We start from the raw sequence: 24,510 nt of genomic DNA on the forward strand, positions 1-24,510 counted from the left end.
AAGTTGTGGTATTATCATTATAATTATGATTATTATTTGTTTGTATGTTTGTGTAGGGTAATGGTATATATATCATTGTGTTTCTTTTGATTTTTCGTTTTCGTTTTCTGTTTCTTCTGTGGCTGTGGTGTTTGTTGACCAGTCTTGGACGAGGTTGTGGCCGTCGCTGACGGGTCAGTAAGCTTAAGCTTCAAGTATAGAGGGAAGTGCACATACCCAAGTCTATTGTTCGGAACGAACAATGCTAGTATCACCACCGGAACCGCAATCCCAAGCGCAGCAATCGTCATATACCTATCCAGTCAGCACGCACACCCCCCAACCCATAAAAGACAGGAAACCCACCCCATAACATCCGAATAAGCCCTATTCACTGCCCCCCGTTCCGTCGATCCCCACGCCGGCAATACCCCCGTAATCGAATTATACAATTCCTCCAACTTCCCCTCCCCAACCCCCTCTCCCAGTCGCTCTCGTAGCCGGTTCTTCAGCGTATCAGTGTATATACCACCAGCAATAGCAGACCCAATCCCATTCCCCAGAAACGCACTCAACATAAGCAACGATGTAACCTGCGCAAGCTCCTTATGCGGGACAACAATCTGCGACGCCACAATAACAATCGTCTCGATGATCCCACTTCCCAATCCCTGCACTAATTGTACAATGAAGAGCTCCGCGATGGAACTATCGTTTGTGCGCAACCGGATCATCACCCCGTAGCCGATCAGCCGGATTACAGCGCCGGCGACGAGGATCCATTTATACGTGCGGAAACGGTAAATAACAAGCCCGACTATCATCCCTGTGAGCGCTTGCATGATGCCATTCGTGTAGGTTAGGAATTGGGCGTCGCGCGCGGAGAACCCCCTTGACACTGTTGACCAGGCGTAGAGGTAAGTGTGTGTAACCCCGAAACCAACGTTGTCGATACATGTTAGACAGACGGATGTTACGATTGCGAGGACGCGGAAATACCGCACTGGTACGACGGGGTGTTTGGCGATGTACCGTTCGTACGGGTACAAAGCTATTAGGCAGACCACGCCTAGGGCGATCAAGGCGTCTACCCAGGGTGTTTTCCAGCGGCTGGTTGTTGTCGAAGCGATAGTGATCGGGATGAGGAGGAGCGCAAAGCCGCCGCTGAGGAGGAGTGTTCCGCCGAGGTCAATGCGGGAGCAGAATTCGTATAGTGTTAGACGGTCTTTGAGGATGAGGCCTGTTTGTTTTGCGCGAGATTGAAACACCGCGAGGGTGATTATGATAAGGCTAGCGCAGAAGGGCATGAGGATGGCGAACATGCCGATTCCCCAGCGCCAGCCGATGCCGTTGACGACGCTGTCAATTATAAATGCTGATACCCATGGTGTGACGAGGAAGGGGAGGTAGAGGATGTTATAGGCGAAACCTCGCCAACGCATTGATGATAGGTCTGATATTAATACTGCGTTGAGGACGGTTATACCCGACTGTCCGACGGAGTAGAGAATGACGCCTCCGGCGTAGGTACTGAAGTTTTGAGAGGCCGCGCAGAGGATGTACGATATGACGTAGCAGCAGACGGTGAAAAGGTATGCTTCTGCGCGGCCTAGGACGTCTGAGAACTTGGCGATGGGGGGTTTGAAGACGGCGCCGATGATGCTGGTTGCGGTGTTTAGGGAGGAGAGCATGGAGAGTTGGTTGAAAGCCGAGGTTGCGTAGTTTCGGTATGTGCCTACTGTTGCGTTGTCGAGTTCGCTGCGCTATTAGATGTGGTCGTGTAGTGGTGATGGTGGACTTACAAGATAATCATGATCAGGCCGAGTCTGGACATGTTAGCTTTGTTCTATATCATTGATGTAATGTCACATACCCGGCATATACGAAGTACCTCCCCTTCCAGGTGCGCATCGACTCTGTTGCTCTGATTTTGGAGAATGCGACTGCATCGTAGTCTGCGGGTTGCGATTCGACTAGATCGACCTTGGGATCTTTGGTTTCTGAGACATCTGGGCTAGTGTGTTGCCTATCCCCGAGCCAAGGACATAGCTTTTTCCAGGATACTGGCATATTGAAAACGATGCTAGACTACGATACCCAACAACAGTATGTCCAACCTTATAAACATCTACTTAGATATCTGTGCCAGCGGTCATAGGTCGACCAGATAGCGACCGGATGAAAGCGAGCCTATCGAGATATACAAACTCAGGATTCACAACCTGACAAGGTAGTCAGCTGGATGAAATCATAGGATCAGATTGGAGGATGTTATTAAACCGTACTTTAGTTATCATGGGATGCACCTGCAGGAAGACGAATCACAGAATGGCTGCATTTTGGCCACAGCAGAGCCGGACGCTCATAAGTACCTTTTCCCTGTCTGACAAACAAACTGCTACTATGCTGTCCGTCCATGATGCAAGAACTATCCCATTATTCCCTCCAATCACATCTCGTGTAATTCTGTATTATGCGCAAGACTGTCCATTGCGGCAAGGAGAAGCGCACGGTGGAGCGAATTAGTATTGAACAGAATTAGTATTGAACAGCTGGAGGATCGCTGGACCCGGCTTGATGGTTTCTGGGTCATTGAGATCACATAAACTCTGCCGAGGAAAACAGAGCCGTCGATCATCCGTCCGTGCCATGATTAAAGGGCCGAATGGAGATGTTGAAGGATTGAGTGAAGAGTTCCTCGACACTTCAGCGAGACTACTTGTACAATAACCAATACATCAATGCATCAACGCATCAACGCATCATGCTTGGTATGTGGTGCTATTACAAACCGCGCATTGATTTCAATTATTCCGCATGAGGCCATAACGTGCCAATAATGGACCGGATGACACTTGGCCTGGCACAATGCATTGTCAATCATGGCTGAGCTGACACGGTACGTGTTGCTTTTCGATAGATGGTGGAGTGTTCGATTGTCTAGGTTCTCGCATTTCAATTGCCGCGAACACCCTGACACTGACCAGGCGGAGAATCTCGACCTGCGCTATTGCAGGGATTTAGGTGTGTATCGTTGCGCTTGAGTCCGTACGATCTTGCCAACTCCATCATTGCTATCGCTGGACAGGAATCTCGGTAATGTGCCGCAGGACAAGGTTTATCTTGGATCTTCAGCCGTGGAGACTAGTATTTCCATCTGTTAGTTTGTCTCTGTAGAAAATATGATTGGTTTTGCGCTTTGTCGCATCGACGGAGCTTCAATCCCATTCATAAACGAGAACCTCTGCTTCTAAACAGTACGCCATAACTTGACAATAACCTCCGTAGAAATGCAGACACTGCAACTGGCATAGCTGTACCATTAGGCCGAGACTGTCCATTGCAAGGGGGCAAGGCTTTGAAAACTCACCGACCTCTCATGCCGGAATACCCCGTACATATAAAAGCCGGCTGTCAAGTCATTTTCGTCGCCAATGGACATGTCGAGACTCCCTGGATACCTTGATTCGGTGGCAGAATCTCTTGATTAACTAGTTAACTATCGGCAACCTAGTTACTCCACGCCAAGACTCTATCATCACGTGAGTCTCATGCAACCGGTTTCTTTTCTTTTTGTCACATCAAACACATAGTACAGCCCTCGAAGCAACGCCGAGATACAGTGGCCAGGGGAGGGTATTTTATATATTGGTTGTATGATTTACTACTATTTGGACGATATTCGATACTCTATCATTCTGCCGAACCTCTCACGCGCCCGCCATGGCCTCCCAATACCCCCCTACCAATGCCAACTCCAACCCTGACGAGATGATGGATCTGGAAATCCTCCAACTGCAAGAGGAACTGACCCGGATGCGGAAGCAACGAGCCCTATTACAACTACGCAGTGAGATTGCGAGGGAACAACAGCTGCTGGCCGAGGCACAACAGAGTCTGGGGTTGGCTGAGCTGCCAACAGTCCCGGCTGAGCGGCCGGTAGAGCAACGACTGGCTGAACGGTTGGCCGAACGACTATCGGAACACCCTAGATTCAATCCGCCGCCTGACCCGCGGCTGAAATCGATTCCTCCGACAAATCCCACAAACGATGACGTGGATGAATTGATCCGAGGAATCAAACGGTCGCATTCGGAGTCCAGCGATGATAATGGTGGAAATGGACTGGAGACTGTGCAAGAGCACAGACCCATTGGACAGGATAACAACGGGGAGGAAGGGCAGCAGCAGCAGCCACAACCTATTTCACGGCAAGGATCGAGTGGACGGGAGAAGACACAAGATGAACTAGAGGATGTGGATGTTCCTCCTACATTCACTGTCACGAGACAGTATCGGGGAGCGAGCCGAAAGGAGTACAATCTTACTATTGAATTTCTGCAGAGTCACTTTGCTCAATACGAGCGCTACTATGCGCCCGATAAACGCAAGATTGAAGAAGGACTGCGGCATGTGGTCCCGGACATCGAGCGAGCTTGGGGCCTTTATGTGGTTACCGATGATAAGATTGAACCCACATGGTCAAATTTCTGCAGATTCCTGTTATCAAGGATCATTAATCTTGTTGATCCTACCGTCGCCCGGCGGCAGTATTACGGCCGGTCCCAGCGGGAGGACCAGACCGTGCGCGAGTTCTCAAACCACCTGGGGTCATGGGAATCAAATCTGGAAGAGCTCCTGACGGAGGGGCAGCGGATCCAGAATCTGTGGGAGCGCGTGCTGCCCTCGGTGCGGGAAGAGGCCATGCCTTACCAGTACCAAAGCGACAGATACCAGGATCATATTGCCCATCTGCAGTCGGTGGAAAGCCACATGCCATCGCGGGCGCATATGCAGAAGAAGATAGCTGCTGCTGCCGCCGCTGCCGCCAAAAATAAGCATTACCAGAAACATGGTTACCAGCAGAAGTTCCCGAAAAGCGCGCCTAAGTACCCCAGGGCTAAAAGGCCACGGATGAACAATCCTATGAACAATCCTATGAATCATCCTATGAACAATTCTTAAGAGAATTGAAGCAGGATGATGAATCTGAAGGAGGACATGGATCTCCGGCTATCTGTCTTGTGTCAGAGTGTAGTGTATAGTGGACTGTTGAATCACTATACGCTCAATCGGTATCTCTGTTGCGCATTGCAGTTGTTTGAGTAGATAACCTTGGTTAACCGCTCAACGTCTACAATGTGAACACAAGACAGTCGATAGCCGGTGGGTTTTGGACTATGTGTCCGTCGGATCTGAGCCAGAGCTCTTTGTGGCTAGAAATCAGCCTGGACGAAGATCCATCAAATATCCTGCTTTTCGTCTAGCACTGAGCAGGGTGCTAAATTGATACCCGAATAGTATATTACTTGAATCAACAATACAGCTGATTGTTATTAGCCCCTTTTGGGTCAGCTTTGTAGTATAGTCCGACATACAAAGCACCAGGATGAAGCTAGTCTCGTAGATTGCATAGACTTCTAGAACCGAGTCCTTACCACTCCCAGGTCCATATCATAATCTGTCAGCGGTGAGATCCCCTGCGCTACAAGGCAAGCCAGACGAAAGCTGTCATGCCCACATCGTTACAAAGAAATGCTTGCTGACACCGGGCCATAATTCGCAGGCTAGCGATCATACTCAGGGTTGAGAACATCGCGGTCCAAGGGCCAGCACGGATATTTCCGCCACGAGACAGAAAATGAAGCCCGATGGCCATATTACCCAACAATCGACTAATCTCAAACTATGAAAAGAGGCGCGGGACTGTCTCGCAAATAAGCTTCGAGATTGATCGTATCAGAATGGGTCGGTTGCTTGGCTTCAGCCAGCCATCAGCCGAAATGATGCCAGACACGGGTCTTGACCTTTCGGCCAGTCCACTCACGGAATTGAGCTGTCTCCTATGTATGAGGACAACAGTTTCTCGAGAATCTCGTCCTCCTGAATCCCTCGTTTACACAGTGAAGACCCTGCGATACGGCTGAATCCCGGGGAAAGGCGCACGACCCACATGGTGAAAATCCGTCTGGCATAGATGCATACGGAATGCATATCGACGACTATCAGCTGGACCCCGATCCCACCCAGCTGGAAAAATAAAATAAAAAAATAATAATAAACGCCGCCGCTTATCAAACTTTTGCCGGCTTTTATTCTACTTTTGCATGGAATGCGAAGTTGACGAATCCCCGTCGTCGTGTTTATCAGCTTCGGGTCTGTGCTGCTTGTCGTATATTACTTTTTTAATGCCCAGTATTTATTTGTCGGATTGCTGGTGGATCACATTTCTTGTCTGACAAGCAGTTATTGTTGTTTGGTAGTCTCATGAAGGGGACCGAGTTGTCGTCTTTTAACCAACGCCCGCGGCGGCAGAATGTCGCTCGTTCGGCGACTATAGCGCTGCTGGGTTTAGCTGGGCTGTTGTGGTGGGGGAATAATTATAAACATATTAATGAGGGTCATAATGTGAACCCTCTCGATGGTATTCCGGGGTCAGGGTTTAGTTGGCATCAGGTGGGATTTACTACAAAGCACATTTCATAAACTCAACAGACTAATGAGAGCAGATCGTACCATCTCCTTCGATTGAATACCATGACTGCTTCGATGGCTTCCAATGTGCCCGACTCGAGGCCCCAATGGACTACAACCGCGCTGATGGACAAGGCCGTCGCGTTGCCGTTGCATTGACTCGATTACCAGCCAAAGTGTCTGTTACGGATCCGCGATATGGAGGAGCGGTTTTGATCAATCCTGGTACTTCCCTCTTCTAACCTTTCAACTAACTAATCAATTGGCTTACGTATAGCAGGAGGCCCCGGAGGATCAGGCGTAATGCAAGTCCTAGTAGCCGGACGGGATCTACAAATGATCGTTGACGCCGAAGAAAACCCTGACACAACCGAAAACACAACCCAAGCCAAATACTTCGACGTGATAGGCTTCGACCCGCGAGGCGTGAATAACACAACCCCCGGCTTCAGCTGCTTCCCCGATCTGTCCTCGCAGGTGACTTGGGAATTGCAAATGGAAGCAGATGGGATGCTGGGCAGCTCGGAGAGTTCGTTCATGCGTCACTGGCAGCGAGCGCAGGCGCTGAACCAAGGATGCTCATTGAATCTCGCGACACCTCCAGCCGGTGAAGATGAGGCCCTAGGGAGCCATGTCAACACTGTCCCCGTCGCACGGGATATGCTCGAAATCACCGAACGCCACGCAGAATGGCGCGAGAAACAAGGACAAATACAACAAGCCCTTTACGACAGAACACACGGCCACGATCCAGAACAACACATAATAAATCACACCCGCTGGCACCGCAACCACGAAAAACTCCTCTACTGGGGCCGCTCCTACGGCACAGTCCTAGGAACAACCTTCGCAACCATGTACCCAGACCGGATATCCCGCATGGTCCTCGACGGCGTCGTCGACGTCGACAAATACTTCACTGGGATAGGCCCAAACCCAATTCGTGACGCAGATGCCATCTTCGATAAATTCAGTCTATACTGCGACGAAGTCGGACCAGAGTCCTGCCCACTGTACACTTCCGGCGGACCAACATCCATCAAAGAGGCATTCCTAACCCTCGACGAGAGAGTACATAATGCCTCGATCCCGGTAATGGCGTCGTCAACCCACGGACCGGAGGTTATCACCTGGACTGATATCCACAATCTCCTCCGTGTCGCCCTGTATCAACCGATATTCGCATTCCCTCTGTTCGCGCAGTACCTGGCTCAACTTAGTAACGGCGATGGCTCGGCGATGGTAGATTTTAAACAGGGGAATCACCGCTCCTCGTGCCCGTCGAATCAGTGTCAAATGACCGGGCCGTGGTCGACGGCGTGCCGGGATCCGGGGGAGAATGAGAGCTATGCGACTGCGGCCATTCTGTGCTCGGATGCGGAGTATATGGGTGATGTTGATGAGGGTGGGTTTAGAGAGTATTGGGATGGATTGAAAGGGGATAGTAGGATGCTTGGGGATTACTGGGCGCATATTAGGATGTCTTGTGTTGGGTGGAAGGCTAGGGCGAAGTGGAAGATACCAGGTAACACCTCCCGCCCCCGTTGCTGTTCATGATTATATCCCTTGGGATGAATCCATCTAATAAGAATGTTATGTACAGGCCCCTTCGCAGCAACCACATCCAACCCCCTCCTCCTCATCAGCAACACCCTCGACCCCGTAACACCCCTCTACGGCGCAGAGAAAATGTCCCAGAACTTTCCCGGTTCTGTCGTTCTGCGACAGGATTCTGAAGGCGTATGCCCCTCCCCCTTTCCCTTTCCCCACTTCTCATTCATTATGATATGCTAATAATGGTGACAGCATACATCCGGCGCATCACCATCCCTCTGCATTGCGAGGGGTATTCGGCGGTATTTCCAGACTGGTGAATTACCTGATAAGGATGTTTTTTGTGAGGCGGATTTGAAGCCGTTGCTTGGGTCAATAACGGTGGAGATGATAGAAAAGGAGGAGGGGGGTATGACGGGGGGTGAGAGGGTGTTGATGCAGGCGATGATGAACGAGGTGCGGAGGCTTAGGAGGGGGCCGTTATAATGTTGATACTGGTAGATGCTGTGCAATGCATTTGATATATATAATGCTGCATGGGTTTGAATTGAGATAAGATGAGTCCAGTTCACTTGCTACGGTTGCTTTCTTGAACACTACATACATCTATATTTACCTGTCGCTGTAATTTGAATTCCTCATAACAAAATAGAGTATATAAGAAACCCGACACCAACCCCATAGCCACTACGATTCATGCCTTACCATGTACTATCAGGAGTACATAAATGACGCATTAGCATGAGGATGTGAGGAAAATGAGGACATCGCTCCACATACCCTGCACAGCCAAGTTTGACTGCACATCGTTATATAATCTCTTAGGTACAGAGGATTCTACTTGTCGATGATAAACAGGGATGAAACTTTTTTAAGAATATCATTTTATGACATCAATCTATCATAACACAATCGTAACGACATCAAATCGCAAAGTCAAGTCACAAGCCGCAGTGCATTGCAATCTATGTACGAAGCTCAGAACAGAACAAAACACCCAATATACAAAAACAAAAAGCACAGAAAGAATAACTCCAAACAGGTGACCAGACCCATTAGTTTATGACAAGTAGTAGTATTTGTTCAACGTTCACGGTGATCCACACCTCCGACTCGATTCTTTCCAGTTGAATGAGCTGGAAGTCCAAGTCAACAGATGCAGATGCAGTGTTGACTCATGCCTCGCCTCGCGGCGGTTCAATTCATTTAGAACAGAGGAGTAGAGACAGCGACAGAGGTCGAGCTGGCAGGGGTGCTGCTGACCGGCGAGCTCGAAGGAGTAGGGAAGCCGAACTGGCGCTTCTCGAAGAGAGCAGAGGCGCTAGGGGTAGCGCTCGACGAGGGAGTAGCGCTCGACGAGGGGACGTAGATGGAGCCGTACTGGCGCTTCTCGAAGAACGGAGAGCTGGAAGGAGTAGCGCTCGACGAGGGAGTGGCGCTAGAGGAGGGAGTGGGGTGGAAGTTGTAAGGAGGGGGAGGAGGGAAGGCAGGGTCCTCGCGCTTGTAGATGGCAGAGCTGGTGGCAGCGGGGGTAGAGGAGGAAGAGGGAGAGGCGAGGATCTGACGCTTGTAGATGGCGGAGGTGCTGCTGGGGGTGGGCGAAGAGGAGCTGCCGAACTGGCGCTTGAAGACGATGGCAGAGCTGGTGGGAACAACCGAAGACGTGGGAGTAGCAGAGCTCGACAACTCGACGGGAGCGGGCGAACCTCCGAACACCTGAGGCTGAGGAAGGGCGACAGCAGCGCCGAAGAAACCAGCGAGAGCGAAACCGGTGAGCTTCATTTTGTTGATGTGGTTGTGATTTGGATGGTAACTTTGGATAAGATTTGAAGTTTGAGATTTGAGGACAGAATATCTAGGGAAGAGGAAACGGAAGTGCTGAACCGGAAGCCAAAGGTCTTTATAACCGCCAGAACAGGGGATCAACCGGTGACGCTATGATAGGCCCAAAAAAGACCAGCCACTACTGCAACTGACAACATCTCGGTGCCTGAATTGCTAGCTACCATATCAGGTAGCGATGGACCCTTTGTTGCGGGTACGGACATCCGCTGGCTGGGAGTGGGTTTGGCATTTGAGTTTGTTGACCTCTGGCGCCAAAATGCTTGTACCGGATTGGTATGAGCCAGGACCGTCTAGCCTATGATGATCGCGGACGATAGACCCTTTGATGCATCATTCTTTTTGGTGTGCCGCTGTTGCAGAGTAAAGCCAACGGAGGATCACTTGGTGGTGGAACCGCTAGTCGAGACCGGGGGCCTCTCAACCAAATCTGCATACTCTATTGACTCGTTGAGCCGTGTGGGTATCGACCAAGGGCCTCCTCGGCATTTCTGATTCGTCTCCGGTGCTCTTGGAAGTTCGAATTGCCGCCAATGGACCCCCCCCCCCGTTGTTGATCGTGTGGCAGGTGTCTTGTTTTTTCCCGTGTGTCCTGCAGGCGTGCTTTGTCATAGTTGAAACCAGCCACACTGATTTCTTTTTTTGTTCTTTTTTTTCCTGTTGACTGTCCCGTGTGGCTCATGCATCATTCCGTCATGCTGGGCCTGTTTTTTTTTTGTTCATGTTTCCATTATTATCTTCTTTCAAATTATACAGTTTCGGGTCTTAAAGCTCGTTGTGCGGTTTCCGAGAAGAGATACCGTAGTTTTCGCGCAAAAGGTCAGTGCAGATCCGCCATAGGAGGGCAAGGTCCACGAGGTGATAGTCCGTATGTCGTATGCCCAGTCCCCTGTGTAGATCGACCAATAGTTTTCAGCCCTGATTTTTTTATTTTTTTCTTTTCTTTTCCCTGCCTCTCCTTGTGATTCTTTCATCTATTCCAATCCCGGACCACCTAGCCGTAATCATTGTTATCACTCCGTATCATGATTGTTATCCTTGCCAGGCCACCGCGGGCGGCGAGATCCCGGGAGTTCAATTCTTTCGGGAAAGTGCTCATGCTCGAATAAACTTTTCGGAACACTGGGAACACGGCCGATGGAGCAGAACCAGAAACATCTGTCACAGTCTACGTCTCAGGACGTGGGGGAAAACAAAGCCGGACCTGTTCCTGTCTCTGTCCCTGAGAACCCTGACCCTCGGCGGTAAGCAAACAGCGTAGTATCCGTGGTTGCCGGGCAAAAAGACGGTGGGCCTGAAAGAAAAGATCGGCCAGGCTTCTGGATTCGGAGACGGCGAAAAAGAGCGAGGTTAGCTCAATCACGGGCCTTCATTCTTCTGGCCTGACCGCCACCGTTGCTGCGGCGGCGAATTGATCTTCACAGGACGACTCATCGGAGTGGTAATTCAATTCATGATGACGAGTCAATGGATATATGTATCAAGCACAGCAAAGCCCAGCCAGGTTTTATTCTTTTTCTAGAAGACGTCAATGGAGGCTGGGGAGGCGAAGCGATATCCGGGGAAATCCCGGGCGAAACCTGGAAAACCATGACCTGTATGCCTCAGGCAACATATATATAGTTACTCCCACTAACTAATTCACAGCGCCACAAAAGTCCAGTCCACATCGTACGAGGTACCGGCCCGTCCATTGCAAAGACCACATCTATCTTGCATCGGTCAAACTAGCTGTCAACCAGCGGCAAACTATGGGCGCCATACCCTTACAAGCATTCTGTGCGCTGGTTTCATTAAAGTTTTTATGACCTCGCTCGCACCATCCCCTTCTAGTATGTGGCGGCCGGACATGATGCCTAATTGGCATAATCGGCAGTTGTGCCGTAGTTAACTAGTTAACTAGTTATCAGGTTTGTGTGCCTGGAGACGGTGGCTTTCAACCGACATCGGATTGTATGTCTCAGCAGAGGGTCAAAGTACGGACTAAGACCAGAAGATATCAAGACAGGAGACATCCCGTATTAATCTGCAAAAAGTGCTTCTATGGAGAACTTCCTCTGCACCTCGTATTCTCCGTATAGAGCCTGAGAGGCCACAATATCTGACGGAATTTATACTCGTAGAACCTTTTCGTAGAATTGTCTACTCTGCATCAGAATAAGATCCGGAAGCACAACATCCAAATACGCGCCGTATGCTGCACAAATTAGGATTACCACGATCTTATCTGATCCATCTCCGGTTTCGGAAACTCCTAGCCGAACCACTCTGGTAGACGAACCTATCAGTATCGTGAAAAATGCAGCATCCATGGTACGGATTAAACGCGGAGTTTCTCTCGGCTCTCCCTTGGTTTCCATTTGATAAAATCATGTGGGATGAGAGTCGAGAGGATACCGAGTGTCTACTCGGCATTGAGAATCCGTCCCCTGTTCTTCGTACATAGTACGGAGACTACATTCCCTCCTGTATGCCACCTGTATGCCATCCTGTCCCTGCATTAGTTGTTTCAGATATTGTTGACAGCTCGGTGCTAACGGGAAATGGAATCATGGCTAATGTCATGCTTAATTAGCGTAATCCGTGGTGATTGCCCGTGGAGCAGTATCGTCATGTTTCATTCTTGCTGCCTGTGAGCTAGGGTAGAATATCACAATATTCCAGGAAAATGAAAGAGCTCATAGCTGAGTGGCTGAAAGGAGGTCCCTTTTCACAGGGGATGGATGTCCCTGAGCATTGGCCATGTTTGATTTTTGTGTTTTACTCCGGGTAGGGTTTGTCTGAGGATAGTACTCGGTATTATTGCTGCTTGGTCTCTCTGTTGGCCCTTTTAACCAAACCAACACCTCATATACATAGTTGTACATAGTTAAAGGCATGTGATCCATGCTCAGCAAAATAAATAAACCAACATTGTTATTATAAAAACGGTAAGAAGCAAGGCAACAATAATACATCAGGGGAATAATTCACTCTTTCTCTGTATCAAGTCGGCTCAATGCCCTAGGTAATCTTCTCCCTTGGAACTGGGTATATCGATCGCCAGTAAGCGTCTTTCAAGACCTTCTCAAATTGCAAGTCACACCCCTGGCGCAGACGCTCCTGACAAGATTTTATCAGTTCTGCAACAACACCATAAGAAGCACCTTGATTACAACTCTCAGACAACAAAAACCGTGTAGTTTTTCGATGTCGTTTACTTGATGCCAACGCCAGCACCTTTCGCCCCCATTTACTCGTATGCGGAGCCGCGTCGGCCCCACGCTCAACAAGAAGTTCTAATGCGGTCAAATACTTCTCGTCCGAGTAATACGCCTCCCAGTCCCCTTGCAACTGGTTGACATCGGCGCCGTGGTACAGCAAAACATCGAGTGTTGTGGCTACCTTTTCGCGGTCAGCTGCCATTGCTGCTACCTCTAGGCTCGTCGCTTTCCCCCCACCCAAATGCGCTGGCCATTTGTGATTTGGATTGCACCCTTGGTAACAGAGGTAGTTAACCATTGTTGCATCGCCGGAATTAAGAGCTCTTGACATGACTCCTTTCACCTCCTGGGAGTTCGCGCCGATTTGCTGAACCATTGAACGTATTTTGCGTGTCTTTCTCCCTGCTTTCCCTCCTATTGTTTTGTTTCCTTGTTCCGCTGTTGGTTCTGCTGTTGATCCCACTGCCTCATTGTCTGCTTGTTCAGGTGCTTGCATGGCCTCCTCCTCGCCTGATTGCTCACCTAATTTCTCAACTTGCTGTCCAGCTGCTTCTTTGTATGCCTCCAGCAGAATGCCTTCCTTAGAAAGTATCTGTGCCAACTCCTCACTACCCAAGCGCACAACCTCCGTCACCAATATCAATTTTTCCACCCTGATTGTGGGCTGAGCCCCCTTATTGAGAAGTAGCTGAAAGACCGATGGAAATGGTACTGCATGGCACAAAGCAGCAAAGCCATGGGTACATTGCCTTGAAGGCAAATAGTTGCTAGGTGTGAGAAAATCATTTTGGCTGAGATCAGCAGCACCTTTATCAAAAAGCAATTGCACGACCTCTACATGACCATTTGAAATAGCTCTGATGAGTGGTGAATTCCTGAAAGTATCCTTCATACAGGCGCCATAATCGATCAACAATGAGACGACGTCTTTATGGCCGTTTTGTATAGCCACTGTGAGTGGTTTTAATCTTGCAATATCACTCAGGAATGTTCGCTCGCCTTTTTGCTGTTTTAGATATCCCTTGTGCACGTGGTCAAGGATTTCCTGAACAAAACCGGTCAATCCGCAAGCTGCTGCCGCGATTATGAGAGTATCCTTATCCCTAAGAGTGCTTTTACTCTTGGATCTGATCTTGATGCATTTCAATAGGATCTCTGCAACCTTGACATGACCATGTGCGACAGCCGTCTCCAGAATCTCGAGGGATTGTCCGCGGCCGCCCTGTTGGTAAGCCATACGAGGATCAACACGAGCCCCCTTATCAAGCAGAAGCTGAACAGCCCCAACACTGCCATTCTGCGCCGCATGGTACAAGGGTGTATCTTCCCTATACATAACACCCCGGCCCGGGTCCACGCCAGCTTTAAGTAAGAACCGAAGCACCTCGATTCGATGGTTCCTCACGGCTTGAATAATCGGCGCAGTACCATACGTCCCCTCAACCTCGCTATTAATCGAACTAGGCAGAAACTGTGCGAGAAACTTCACCGAATCCAAATCCCCCCTCGCAGTAACATCCCTCATCAACTGCTCTGCAGACGCCCCGCTCACTGTTATTCCATACGTATGCCACCCCCCGCGCACAGGCCGTGACCGTTTGCCCACATCATACCCCTGATACTTCTTAACATACGAGAAAAACACCTGCAGCACATCCGGATGACCTCGCGCGAGCGCTTTATACAGAGGCGACTTATCCCCAATCTCAAGTATCCCATTAGCCGAACTAACCATCCACGTTGGATCCTCGTCAAAGCCAATGTCTCTCTCCAGCAACACCTTCACCACATCAGCATAGCCATAATATATCGCCACGTCCAGCGGGCCCGAGAACGACCCGTACTCGATGTTCGTCCACGCCCCGGCGTCAAGGGCCTGCTCGACAACCGATGCATAGCCACGGTACAGCGCCCATTTAAACGCTGTGCTCTCGGCCCAGAACACGTTGTGCCAGAACAATCTGTGTGAAATTAAGTAGTATGTTCGGCCGGAGACCTGCATGAGGGTATTGATGTCGCTGTCCCATTCTAAATAGCTGGCGACTTCGAGGAGGAGTTCGTTGGAGAGTTTGAGGAGGGGCATTGTGCTTGTCGGGCTGGTCGTGGGAGCCGACGACACGGGGGATTGTGATTAGATGGCTCCATTGAGATAAAAATTCTTTCTTGGGCTTGAAATTATGATTTTGAGACTTTTTTGTGAGGTCAACGTGACAGTCTCATAGAAAGTTACCGAATGTGGCCGGAAGCCAGTCCAACCCATCCCAAAACAAGCATTTTCGACCACTAAACACGACGGCTAATAAAACATATGCTTTAATCATCTTAAGCTCCTTTCCATTGCTTGAAAAGTATTTCTTCGGCGGAAAAATCAAGCAAAAACCAATCAGTCCACACGTGGGGTCACATGGGCGGGGTTTTATCTAACCTTGTCCATTGCCTGTCTTTCTTGATTCAACTCTCATATCCTCCCATATCCTCTCACAACCTCTGAAATGCTCGAACCACAGATATATCAGCTATCCGTTGGACAGGCCTTTGATGGCCTGAGTGACAGCGAAAAGTGCTATGCACATTATATGGCTCGGTATTGACGCCGCGCGTATTCAGAAATAAAGCGCTAAGATATAACTCCAGGGCTGCATGGAGCGGCACGAGAATTATTCTTCGACAGGTATCTCCTGAATCAAACGACATCTTCGACTTCATAACCGCCTTGTATCATGCGTATGGTGGGAATTGGGAAAAGCTTGCAACGAAGACACAGGTTGATTCCGAAGAAGTTGAAAGATTTCTCAATTACGCTGCGATGTTCTTGTCGAATGTTGGGAATTATTTCGTAAGTGGTACGCACGGTCATCTGAATTATATCATAACTTTTGTACGTAGGGCTCTGGAGATCAAAAGATTTTGCCGGGGATATCTAAAGAGAGTCTCGCGAAGCTGGCATCACTCTCGAAAACCGCTAGTGCTATATTCAGCCGTGTTAAGGAACCTATGTTTGCAGAGACTCCTAGTAGCTTAGGTGCCCCTGGCCCCTATACACAAACTGCTTATTACCTTGGAGACGAATGTTTAGTGTCTCGGGAAGATGTCAACGCTATATCAACAATCATGGAAGAAAACGCGATACTGCCGGAGAATACCCGCCTGAGAAGATATGATACCGGTGGAAAGCCCAGGTACGAAATTCTGCAAGCATCAGTAGAGGAGGATGAATACGTCCTCAGAAGCAAGCATAAAACTTCCACGATTGGCCAAGTTCGACTAGTAAAAGGCGACTACAAAGAGGAACTTGAGAAAGTGTGCTGCTACTTACAAGAAGCCCTTGAATATACCCCCAACCCTGCTCAACGGCTGATGCTGGAAAGGATACATGGGAGTTTCCTGACCGGTGACCTGAGAGACTATAAAGAGGGACAAAATTTCTGGGTTACTGATAAAGCACCTGCTGTTGAAACCGTTATGGGGTTTGTCGAGCCGTATAGAGACCCTTTGGGTGTTCGTGCGGAGTTTGAGGGGATTGTTGGTATAGCGGATACTGCAGAGACGAGTCGGTTACACTGTCTCGCGGACATAGCCGATAGTATTGTTTGCAGATTACCGTGGGTAAAGGATTACGGGACATCCAAAGGACCCTTTGAGAAGGAGATGTTTGAACCACCCGATTTTTCAAGCGTTCAAAGTAGGCTTCGATTGTCTTGTTGCATCTTCTTTGGTTATAGTATGTACTAACACTATCCAGGTCTTGCCTATTGCTCGAGTATAGTCTTCCCGGGCATTAATCTTCCCAACGTAAGTCGTCCGGTCAGCTCAATCCACATGCAAGCTGACCTGGGCAGTATAACGACATCAGACAGGAAACCGGGTATAAGAACATCATATTCTCGAACCGCATGGTGTCTGAGAGCAGCCGAGCAAGAGGTCTACATATGGTCGACCCAAGCGAGCAGGAAGCCTTCAAGAGACATAGGTTCCATTCGTACTACATTTGGGTGTTACTACATGAGATACTGGGACATGGGACTGGAAGACTCCTAAGCGAATCATCCCCTGGTAACTTCAATTTCGATCCTCAGAACCCACCCTTGAATCCTTTGACTGGGAAGCCAGTCGAAAGCTGGTATCGCCCATGCCAGACATGGACTAGCGTTTTTGAAGACCTTGCGACGACTGTGGATGAATGCCGAGCAGAAATTGTTGGCGCATATCTCATTGATGAGCCTGAAATCTTGGGGCTATTTGGATATGATGAAAACAGTGAAGTCACGGCTGATGACGGTAAGCAACCCCCCTACCTCAAGCGATGGAACTTCATTATTGAGCCTACGATAGTCATATACAATATGTACTTGCAACTTGGTGTAGACGGGCTACGGGGCCTTGAGAACTATGATCCCATCACGAAGGTAAGCTGGCATTCTGGTGGAAGTCGACGGGCGATATGCTAATTTTTCATAGAAATGGAGACAAGCGCATAGTCGAGTAAGCTCCTTTAACCCTAGTTGCTTGTCTAGAGATATCTAATCTTCTAGGCTCATTATGCGATGCTCCAACATCTTCTCCGCGACAGTGACGGGCTGTACACAATCCATCTCGATCGCGAAAATAATCGCCTGACAGTCTACATCGACCGTTCCCAGGTTCTCCAAAAGGGAAAACCATCACTAAGCCGGATACTGTTACAGCTACATATATACCGGTGTACCGCGGACAAAGAAAATTGTCGAAGGTTCTACGAGGGTCTTTCACGTGTGGACGACGAGGCACTGAAGTGGAGAGAAGTGGTTATTTCCAGGAAAGATCCCCCGTTGGTGTTTTGCCACGCGAATACGTTTGTGGATGAGGAAGAGGATGAGGTTGTGTTGAGGGAATATGAGCCGACCAGTCGCGGGGTTATCCAAAGTTGGATCGAAAGGGATATTGATGATGCTCTATAGTGGTAAATTATTGACATCGTGACTCCATGGACGGAGTTATGCATATATACATTCGCTGACAAGACCAGTTACTGCTGAACCATCTGTACAAATTGCAGAACGACCTGCAGAAAGGCCATGAGAGATCCAAAGACTCCAAAGGCAATCACAGCCCAGAATGTTAACCAACCAGCCGAATCTCTTTTGTCTCGCCACAGCTGCAGCCATGTACGAGGTGTCGTGGTAGAGAGATGTCCTTGCAATATTGATATGCGATAGCGAAGAACAGGAAAATCGCGGGGAAGATGATATGAATCCTTTTCCACAAGGCCACTGAGAATACTATCAAACGGATCCTTTGTCCCACATAATGCCGACAATATAGGATCTCGGATGTTGACATCAGAAGCAGCCTTCTTGACAAAGGGATTCCTGTTAAAAGGATTCAAGGACGAACGGAAAAGACCCCTCGACTTCCTCGTCTGTCCAAAGAGAAGACGATAAGAAAGCAAAATCTCAACAAGCAACTGATTAACCTCTTCCTCAGTAGCCCAGTAAGGGCTCGAACTACTTGTCGTAGCACAAGCATGAATAACATTCCTCCGACGACCCTTCGTATACTCAAGAAGCAACGACTGACAGAACGAAGGGAACCGGAAAAGCGAGATTTCTTTCGTTGTCGAATTGAATTCCAGATGGCACGCGAGCGCGTCCACCCATTTGATTCGAAGCCCCGCTACGGCGCTTAATGTGTACGCATTGAATGTTTTGGCGTGTACTTCTGTCTGCTTGTGGAATGCATGCTGGATGTTGGGGTCTTTGTCAAGACACAGACTTTTGGAAGGGAGTAGGACACCAAATCCCACAAGGAATTCGCTGAGTGGTTCGTTGGAACAACTGCGACTATCCTGTTGTAGCGACATGTGGGTGTACTCGCAGCATCCATCCTGCTCATCGATTGCGAGCTGTGGTGTTTCTACTAGGATGCTGTTGCTGCTGTCCATGGGGGCCGGTGTGAAAAGCATAGTCTGCCAGCCCAGGACGCAGAAAACGAAATACCGGGCGTATTGAAGATTGCGCTCATTGTTATCATTATCGGTTTCATCTGGCCTTAAAAGACCCTCATCTTTCAACCGGGCTATAATCTGATCGATGGTTATGAAGTCGGTCGAAGTGATGAACTCCTCTATTTTGAGAAACGCAGAGATAAACGGTTGCCAATATTCTTCCGGGTCAATTTCTTCATCACATTCCTTTGGTGGAGGGAAAATGTCGAATAAGTCGCTCGGTAAATTCACGAACTGCAATGCGAGCCACGAATTATACCAACTGAGGGCTCGGTTATATTTATTCCAGGTCTCCGATGCCTTGAGTTGTGCGGTTTGTATTTTTGATTTGCTGCCGAAGGGGTGCTGTTTCCTGTCTGGGCTTTTGTTAGTTGGGAATTATTGACGAGTTAGGACGGGCCCAACGCACGAGGGTTGAATTGCCGCTTGGCCCTCGGTTTAAAGCCTCTTCTGAATTCACTTGTCATGTTTTATTGTTTTATAGAATGATAGTGGTATAGCGAGTGGCGTGTTGAGTAAAATAAATATTTCCGTGTACATATTTTCCATGCCGGACATTGCATCTTAAAACTGATCCGCACATACAAAGATACAACCACAAAAATAGCAATATGGATACTCAAACGCATATAAACTTATCATTCGATCATTGACCAATAATGAGGACACGAGGTAGTACTCACGTTGATCTAAAATGGTTGATCATCCTATCAGCGCCTAATATTTCGCAAGCCGCTGTGTGATCCCGGCGGCAATATCGACCATCGTTATAGGACCAGGGACCTTTCCCACACTATAATTAGAGAATTCAAGAAGAAGTACCATGCACAACACTGGACTTGAATCTGATCCAGGCCTTACCAAAGCATCCACGGTACAAGGCTGTCGAATTCCTGAATTTCGTCGAGTGGAGAAGTCCCGTCGAGTATGCGGATATGATTTCGCAGACTCAAGGCCCGAGCAAAGTTTTCGGCGCTTTATTGTTGCCTTTCTCGATCCCTCCTGATCTCGGATAGCTTGTAAACCGCACGAGCCAGATGTCGCAGTCCCTCGATTGGTGGAAGTTTTTCGTAGATATTAATGCATTCTTGTGGGTGTTGTCTGGAGGGTCGTGAGTAAGTTTAATACTGAGGTAGAGAGATGTGACTGGAAGGGGGCCAGTTTCACATCTGTTGCTCTCCCGGAGTCCTCGTTCTTGTCCTCCTGCTATCGTAGTGTTAGTGGTGTGGCGGGCTCTGCCTCGATAGCCCCTCGTTCAAACATCGACGCTTCCTGTGGAAAGAAAGCAAGGACGAGGTTGTATGCAAGAAGAATCGCACAGCAGTGTTCCCCAGCGCCAGTCAGGAACGTCATTGAATCCAGCTATAAAGAGAGCAATGAAGTTACTCCCAATCAGAACCAGGGAGTATAGTCCAATATAGGTGCCTCATTCGTGGGAAAAATAGATGTCCAGGATGATCTCCGACAGAACCTCGGGGGAATGAAGACACTGTACAAGATGTGGGCTGCCTTCCATTGCGCACACGATGATATCCAAGCTGTCCATTCTGAAATCGCAAGGCAACCTAGTAGTCTAACTAGGAAGACGGGTCTTCGTCCGATTTCCATCGCAAGAGGCTGCCAGGCCAAGTTGGTCCAACCTGCGGAAATTAGTCAGGTCGATGAGTAAATATAATCGAGGTGATAACTGATATACTACACGTTAAGTCAATGACTTGTGATGCCCGCTTACCAGGGCAACCCCAGGTTTCGGGTAGTTCCCGAGCTGCTACGTGAACCTACAATGGACCAAGGATAGGCTATCTCATGCCGCGCAGGATTTCCGAAGGAAGGAAGAATAGAGTCCGGCTAAATCCCGAGTCGTTTTTAGAGCCTCGTGGCGAGGGTCCAGGTCCACAAGGGCTTATATCCCCGCATTCTAGTTCCTTCGAGTGATACTTCCTCAAGAAGCATGCGGGATAAGAGCTGTGGAGACATGGAGAACGAAGGCCTGGCTGGTTGTCTGACCCAATGGTTGATAAATGTGACGCAGTTGACTGCCTCCCTAGCACATCCCAAAGGGCAGACGGCAGTGGAAAACGGCATCTTTCACACGTCGATGGCAGTACAGAAAACCGTGCTGTTGAAGTCGCTGAACGTGACTAACCTTCCCCCCGCCGAAAATAACTTCCCGACCTGTAATGACTGGTATATATAGAGCGGCCTCGATGCGCTCCCAGCGCTTACTTCTGAGCATGTCACGAGTGCTTAATTTTCCGAACAAAAAATGGATTTGGACATCGAACCGAAAAGCGAGCATTCGCACATCGATAATGTCAACCCCGAGAAGCCATCCATTCCCGACGACATCAAAGCAGAACAACAAGTGATCAGGAAGTGTGACTGGCACGTTGTCCCTGCTCTGATGGTGCTTTACTTGCTGGCCTTTCTGGACCGAATAAATATTGGCAATGCCCGCCTACAGGGAATGGAGGACGATCTGAACATGGAGGGGGGCGATTACAATCTTGCTTTGTTTGTTTTCTTCGTTCCTTATATTATCTGCGAGATTCCTTGCAACCTGATCATGAAGAAGATGGCCCCTTCCACGTGGATCAGCTCAATTATGGTGCTATGGGGTATGTTTAAAGAACCAATTCACTGGACTTCCGCATGGCATATACTGATACCTATCCTTTCCAGGTATTACTACAGTCTGCCAAGGATTCGTCCAGAACAGAGAAGGTCTGATAGCATGTCGCTTTTTTATCGGAGCCTTCGAAGCCGGGTTTCTACCTGGTATGTCCGTCCGATCCTAAGGAGGTCTACCGCTCACACGTGCAAGGCTGCGTCTACCTGATCTCGATGTACTATAAACGGTATGAACTTCAGTGGCGGCTCAACCTCTTCTTCAGTGCTAGTATCCTTGCTGGGGCAGTTAGTGGAGTAAGGATGATTCGCCGGCTAGAAGAGATCAAAACTAACAAGCATTCAGTTGCTGGCCTATGGCATGTCCTATCTCGATGGGGCCCGAGAGTATTCATCGTGGCGCTGGATCTTCATTCTCGAGGGTATTGCAACTGTCGTAGTCGCGTTGGTCGCGAAACTCTTCATTGTGGACTGGCCTGAGACCGCTAGCTTTTTGAGCCAGTCGGATCGTGAGCTACTACTCACGCGGCTCAAGAACGACCAAGGATCCTACCGAATGGATCGCTTGGACAAGTCGGCATTTTGGAGAATAGTTGCAGATAAAAAGATCTATTTGGGGTAGGTTTCTGGCTCTTTGTCAAGGTCTTTCCTGGCCCTAACTTCGACTAGAACATTGATGTATCTCGGCGTGTTGAATACCGGCTACGCAACTTCCTTTTTCACCCCCACGATTTTGAAAGAGATGGGCTGGACCTCGCTGCAGGCGCAGATCATGAGTGTACCAATCTACATTGCGGCTGCAATTCTGACGCTCTGTACGGCGGTCTTGAGTGATCGCTTTAAACATCGCTTTGGATTCGCTCTGGGCGGCTGCTTTGTAGCAACAGTTGGATATATCATCCTACTTGCTCAGAAATCGGTGCCAACGGGCGCAAAATACTTTGCTTTGTTCGCTATCACTGGTGGCGGATTTATAACGCAGCCCATCTTGATCGGGTGGCTAAGTAACAATATGAGCGGTCACTACAAGCAGGCCATCGCCTCTGCGGTGCAAATCGGGATTGGAAACTGCGGTGGTCTTGTTGCGAGTAACGTTTTCCTCTCCTCCGAGGCCCCTCTGTATTACACGGGATACGGTGTGAGTCTGGGACTGGTCTGGCTATGTGGGATGTCCACAGTGATATTCTTCTGTCTATTGTGGCGGGAGAACAAGCAACGAGCGCAGGGAAAACGCGACTTCATGCTCAATTTAAATCCGGAGGAGGTGGACAATCTGGGAGATGCCCATCCCCACTTCCGTTTCACTTACTGAATTATGGTTCTCTCCCCCCCCTTGACTGTACGCAAGACTACTTTGGATACCAAAGGAAGCGAGTGCATTAGGCGTCTACTATGCTAGAAAGACAATATGCTACGCACGGTCAGGGCTTCGAAAGTTGTATGTTATTCCAACGATAGCTTTCGAGATTTAAATCTACAATTCAATATTCCATCTGGCGCTTTGGGAGAGCGGTCCGCAGAAGATATAACCGCGCAGCATTCTGGCAGCAAGCTGTAGCTGCTTCAGATAGCAAACACATGTAAGTATGGCTCGGGACAATCCAACATGATCAATTGCAGCAAACGACGAGCTCGGGGTTTTGGACAGGCCCAGCTTGTTACTATGCAAGGATACAAAAAAGGGATATCTCGAAGGCACATCTCCTGGAGAAGGAAATCGATATGTAAGGAGATCAAGAACTGGATTCACGTCATAAATTTGGCGAATAGTTTCTTTCATAGGGCGTTAGAGTCGATAATTCCCTTGCATCTGTGAGCCCAGGTCAGTTAGCTTACCTTTAAAACCCAACGAATTCCCATATAATTCCGTTGCTCTGAAGCGCAGACGATACGGCTCAAAATAATACTCATCATGCGGTTCCTTTGTCTCCCAGGAGCATTCAACAATGCAAAGGTGAACTTGATAGAGGTTAACCAGATACCAGGCTATGCTAACCGCTTCTGTGAATAGACATTCGAGGCACAACTCAGTAAGCCGAATCTCTACACATCTCCCTTGCCATTTGCTCATATAAGTCGTTACCAGAACCATTATGCGATATCCTTGAATCCGACGAAAGTGCCACTTTTCGCTTCGCAGAAGGAAACGTCCTCGTCGAAATACCCAATGAATTTACAGGCTTCTTCGGACCACCACCAAACTATGCATTCTTCGACGTGAATAACCGGGACGCCGTTCTCCAGCACATCCGTCATTTTCCGCGAGGTGAAACTCCCGAGAATACTCTGCGCTCTATCACAAAACAGTCCGTTTCTTCCTCATTCGAGAGTGTCCGATCGGCTCTCGACTACTTGATTCAGCTGTTGGATAAGGAACCGGATATAGACGGCGTTATCGGATATTCCGAAGGTGCTCGTGTTGCTGCCTCGCTGATCCTGGACGAACGGCAGAGACAGAAGGACTCGGGACGGACACCTCGCATTAACTTTGCAATCTTCATTGGGGGATGGCAGCCTGTTCATCCTGTCTCCGGGACTGATGTGTATGCGGATGAGACTGAAGAGAGGATTGAGATTCATACGTGCCATGTTCTTGGCAGTAATGATCCGTATATCAACGCATCGCTGGCGCTGTATAACCTTTGTGATCAAGATCGTGCGGATCTATTTGATCATGGGGCTGGACATGTTCTTCCACGTGAGAAGGCGGCTTTGGAGGACCTCGCTGATGTTGTTCGGAATATGATCACGGATGCGAATGAGTGTGGTTGAGCTTGTATAGATCGCCAGCCTCAGGCATTGTACACAACGTAATCATTTGTCAAGTTGTCATGTTGACCTCACTCA

General features: G+C 48.9%; 9 protein-coding genes across 9 annotated transcripts; 6 read left to right on the plus strand and 3 right to left on the minus strand.

Moving 5' to 3' along the window:
* Positions 1-72: 72 nt before the first annotated feature.
* On the minus strand, positions 73-2,049 carry ASPGLDRAFT_39607 (putative siderochrome-iron transporter; the record flags this gene model as incomplete). The annotated part of the gene is made up of 5 exons (XM_022545104.1): positions 73-166; positions 217-294; positions 346-1,737; positions 1,782-1,805; positions 1,853-2,049. 5 exons carry the CDS (start codon positions 2,047-2,049, stop codon positions 73-75), a joined length of 1,785 nt encoding a protein of 594 aa, XP_022396448.1.
* A 1,644-nt stretch (positions 2,050-3,693) lies between these two features.
* On the plus strand, positions 3,694-5,423 carry ASPGLDRAFT_52280 (uncharacterized protein). Its single transcript, XM_022547716.1, has one exon. The coding sequence runs from the start codon at positions 3,703-3,705 to the stop codon at positions 4,942-4,944; it is 1,242 nt and encodes a 413-aa protein (XP_022396449.1). The 5' UTR covers positions 3,694-3,702; the 3' UTR covers positions 4,945-5,423.
* Positions 5,424-5,819: 396 nt separating this feature from the next.
* Positions 5,820-8,647, plus strand: ASPGLDRAFT_52281 (putative proteinase). Its single transcript, XM_022547717.1, has 5 exons — positions 5,820-6,435; positions 6,489-6,678; positions 6,734-7,978; positions 8,057-8,193; positions 8,260-8,647. The coding sequence occupies exons 1-5, from the start codon at positions 6,247-6,249 to the stop codon at positions 8,491-8,493; spliced, it is 1,995 nt and encodes a 664-aa protein (XP_022396450.1). The 5' UTR covers positions 5,820-6,246; the 3' UTR covers positions 8,494-8,647.
* Positions 8,648-8,774: 127 nt separating this feature from the next.
* Positions 8,775-9,993, plus strand: ASPGLDRAFT_940186 (uncharacterized protein). Its single transcript, XM_022550554.1, has one exon. It carries the CDS (start codon positions 9,139-9,141, stop codon positions 9,835-9,837), a length of 699 nt encoding a protein of 232 aa, XP_022396451.1. The 5' UTR covers positions 8,775-9,138; the 3' UTR covers positions 9,838-9,993.
* A 2,783-nt stretch (positions 9,994-12,776) lies between these two features.
* Positions 12,777-15,358, minus strand: ASPGLDRAFT_52286 (uncharacterized protein). The gene has a single exon (XM_022547718.1). It carries the CDS (start codon positions 15,133-15,135, stop codon positions 12,853-12,855), a length of 2,283 nt encoding a protein of 760 aa, XP_022396452.1. The 5' UTR covers positions 15,136-15,358; the 3' UTR covers positions 12,777-12,852.
* Positions 15,359-15,544: 186 nt separating this feature from the next.
* Positions 15,545-17,989, plus strand: ASPGLDRAFT_136185 (dipeptidyl peptidase III; the record flags this gene model as incomplete). Its single annotated transcript, XM_022541439.1, has 8 exons — positions 15,545-15,636; positions 15,687-15,888; positions 15,939-16,734; positions 16,795-16,844; positions 16,892-17,330; positions 17,385-17,458; positions 17,511-17,534; positions 17,585-17,989. The coding sequence occupies 8 exons, from the start codon at positions 15,545-15,547 to the stop codon at positions 17,987-17,989; spliced, it is 2,082 nt and encodes a 693-aa protein (XP_022396453.1).
* A 160-nt stretch (positions 17,990-18,149) lies between these two features.
* Positions 18,150-19,502, minus strand: ASPGLDRAFT_69886 (uncharacterized protein; the record flags this gene model as incomplete). The annotated part of the gene is made up of 3 exons (XM_022549410.1): positions 18,150-18,169; positions 18,201-19,193; positions 19,445-19,502. The coding sequence occupies 3 exons, from the start codon at positions 19,500-19,502 to the stop codon at positions 18,150-18,152; spliced, it is 1,071 nt and encodes a 356-aa protein (XP_022396454.1).
* Positions 19,503-21,301: 1,799 nt separating this feature from the next.
* Positions 21,302-22,992, plus strand: ASPGLDRAFT_77412 (uncharacterized protein; the record flags this gene model as incomplete). The annotated part of the gene is made up of 6 exons (XM_022549893.1): positions 21,302-21,326; positions 21,390-21,653; positions 21,718-21,813; positions 21,860-21,960; positions 22,010-22,281; positions 22,333-22,992. 6 exons carry the CDS (start codon positions 21,302-21,304, stop codon positions 22,973-22,975), a joined length of 1,401 nt encoding a protein of 466 aa, XP_022396455.1. The 3' UTR covers positions 22,976-22,992.
* Positions 22,993-23,575: 583 nt separating this feature from the next.
* On the plus strand, positions 23,576-24,435 carry ASPGLDRAFT_29570 (uncharacterized protein; the record flags this gene model as incomplete). The annotated part of the gene is made up of 3 exons (XM_022543865.1): positions 23,576-23,617; positions 23,675-23,693; positions 23,750-24,435. The coding sequence occupies 3 exons, from the start codon at positions 23,576-23,578 to the stop codon at positions 24,433-24,435; spliced, it is 747 nt and encodes a 248-aa protein (XP_022396456.1).
* Positions 24,436-24,510: the final 75 nt, after the last annotated feature.

This window comes from Aspergillus glaucus, assembly GCF_001890805.1.
Source record: "Aspergillus glaucus CBS 516.65 unplaced genomic scaffold ASPGLscaffold_28, whole genome shotgun sequence".
Classification (NCBI taxonomy): domain Eukaryota; kingdom Fungi; phylum Ascomycota; class Eurotiomycetes; order Eurotiales; family Aspergillaceae; genus Aspergillus; species Aspergillus glaucus.

Excerpts from the sequence above, each read along its gene's own strand:
- ASPGLDRAFT_52280 (XM_022547716.1), top strand. The coding sequence starts at position 3,703 with ATGGCCTCCCAATACCCCCCTACCAATGCCAACTCCAACCCTGACGAG.
- ASPGLDRAFT_52281 (XM_022547717.1), top strand. The coding sequence starts at position 6,247 with ATGAAGGGGACCGAGTTGTCGTCTTTTAACCAACGCCCGCGGCGGCAG. Across the intron at positions 6,436-6,488 it reads CAGGGTTTAGTTGGCATCAG|ATCGTACCATCTCCTTCGAT; the intron begins GTGGGATTTACT and ends TAATGAGAGCAG. Across the intron at positions 7,979-8,056 it reads GGCGAAGTGGAAGATACCAG|GCCCCTTCGCAGCAACCACA; the intron begins GTAACACCTCCC and ends TGTTATGTACAG.
- ASPGLDRAFT_940186 (XM_022550554.1), top strand. The coding sequence starts at position 9,139 with ATGAGCTGGAAGTCCAAGTCAACAGATGCAGATGCAGTGTTGACTCAT.
- ASPGLDRAFT_52286 (XM_022547718.1), bottom strand. The coding sequence starts at position 15,135 with ATGCCCCTCCTCAAACTCTCCAACGAACTCCTCCTCGAAGTCGCCAGC.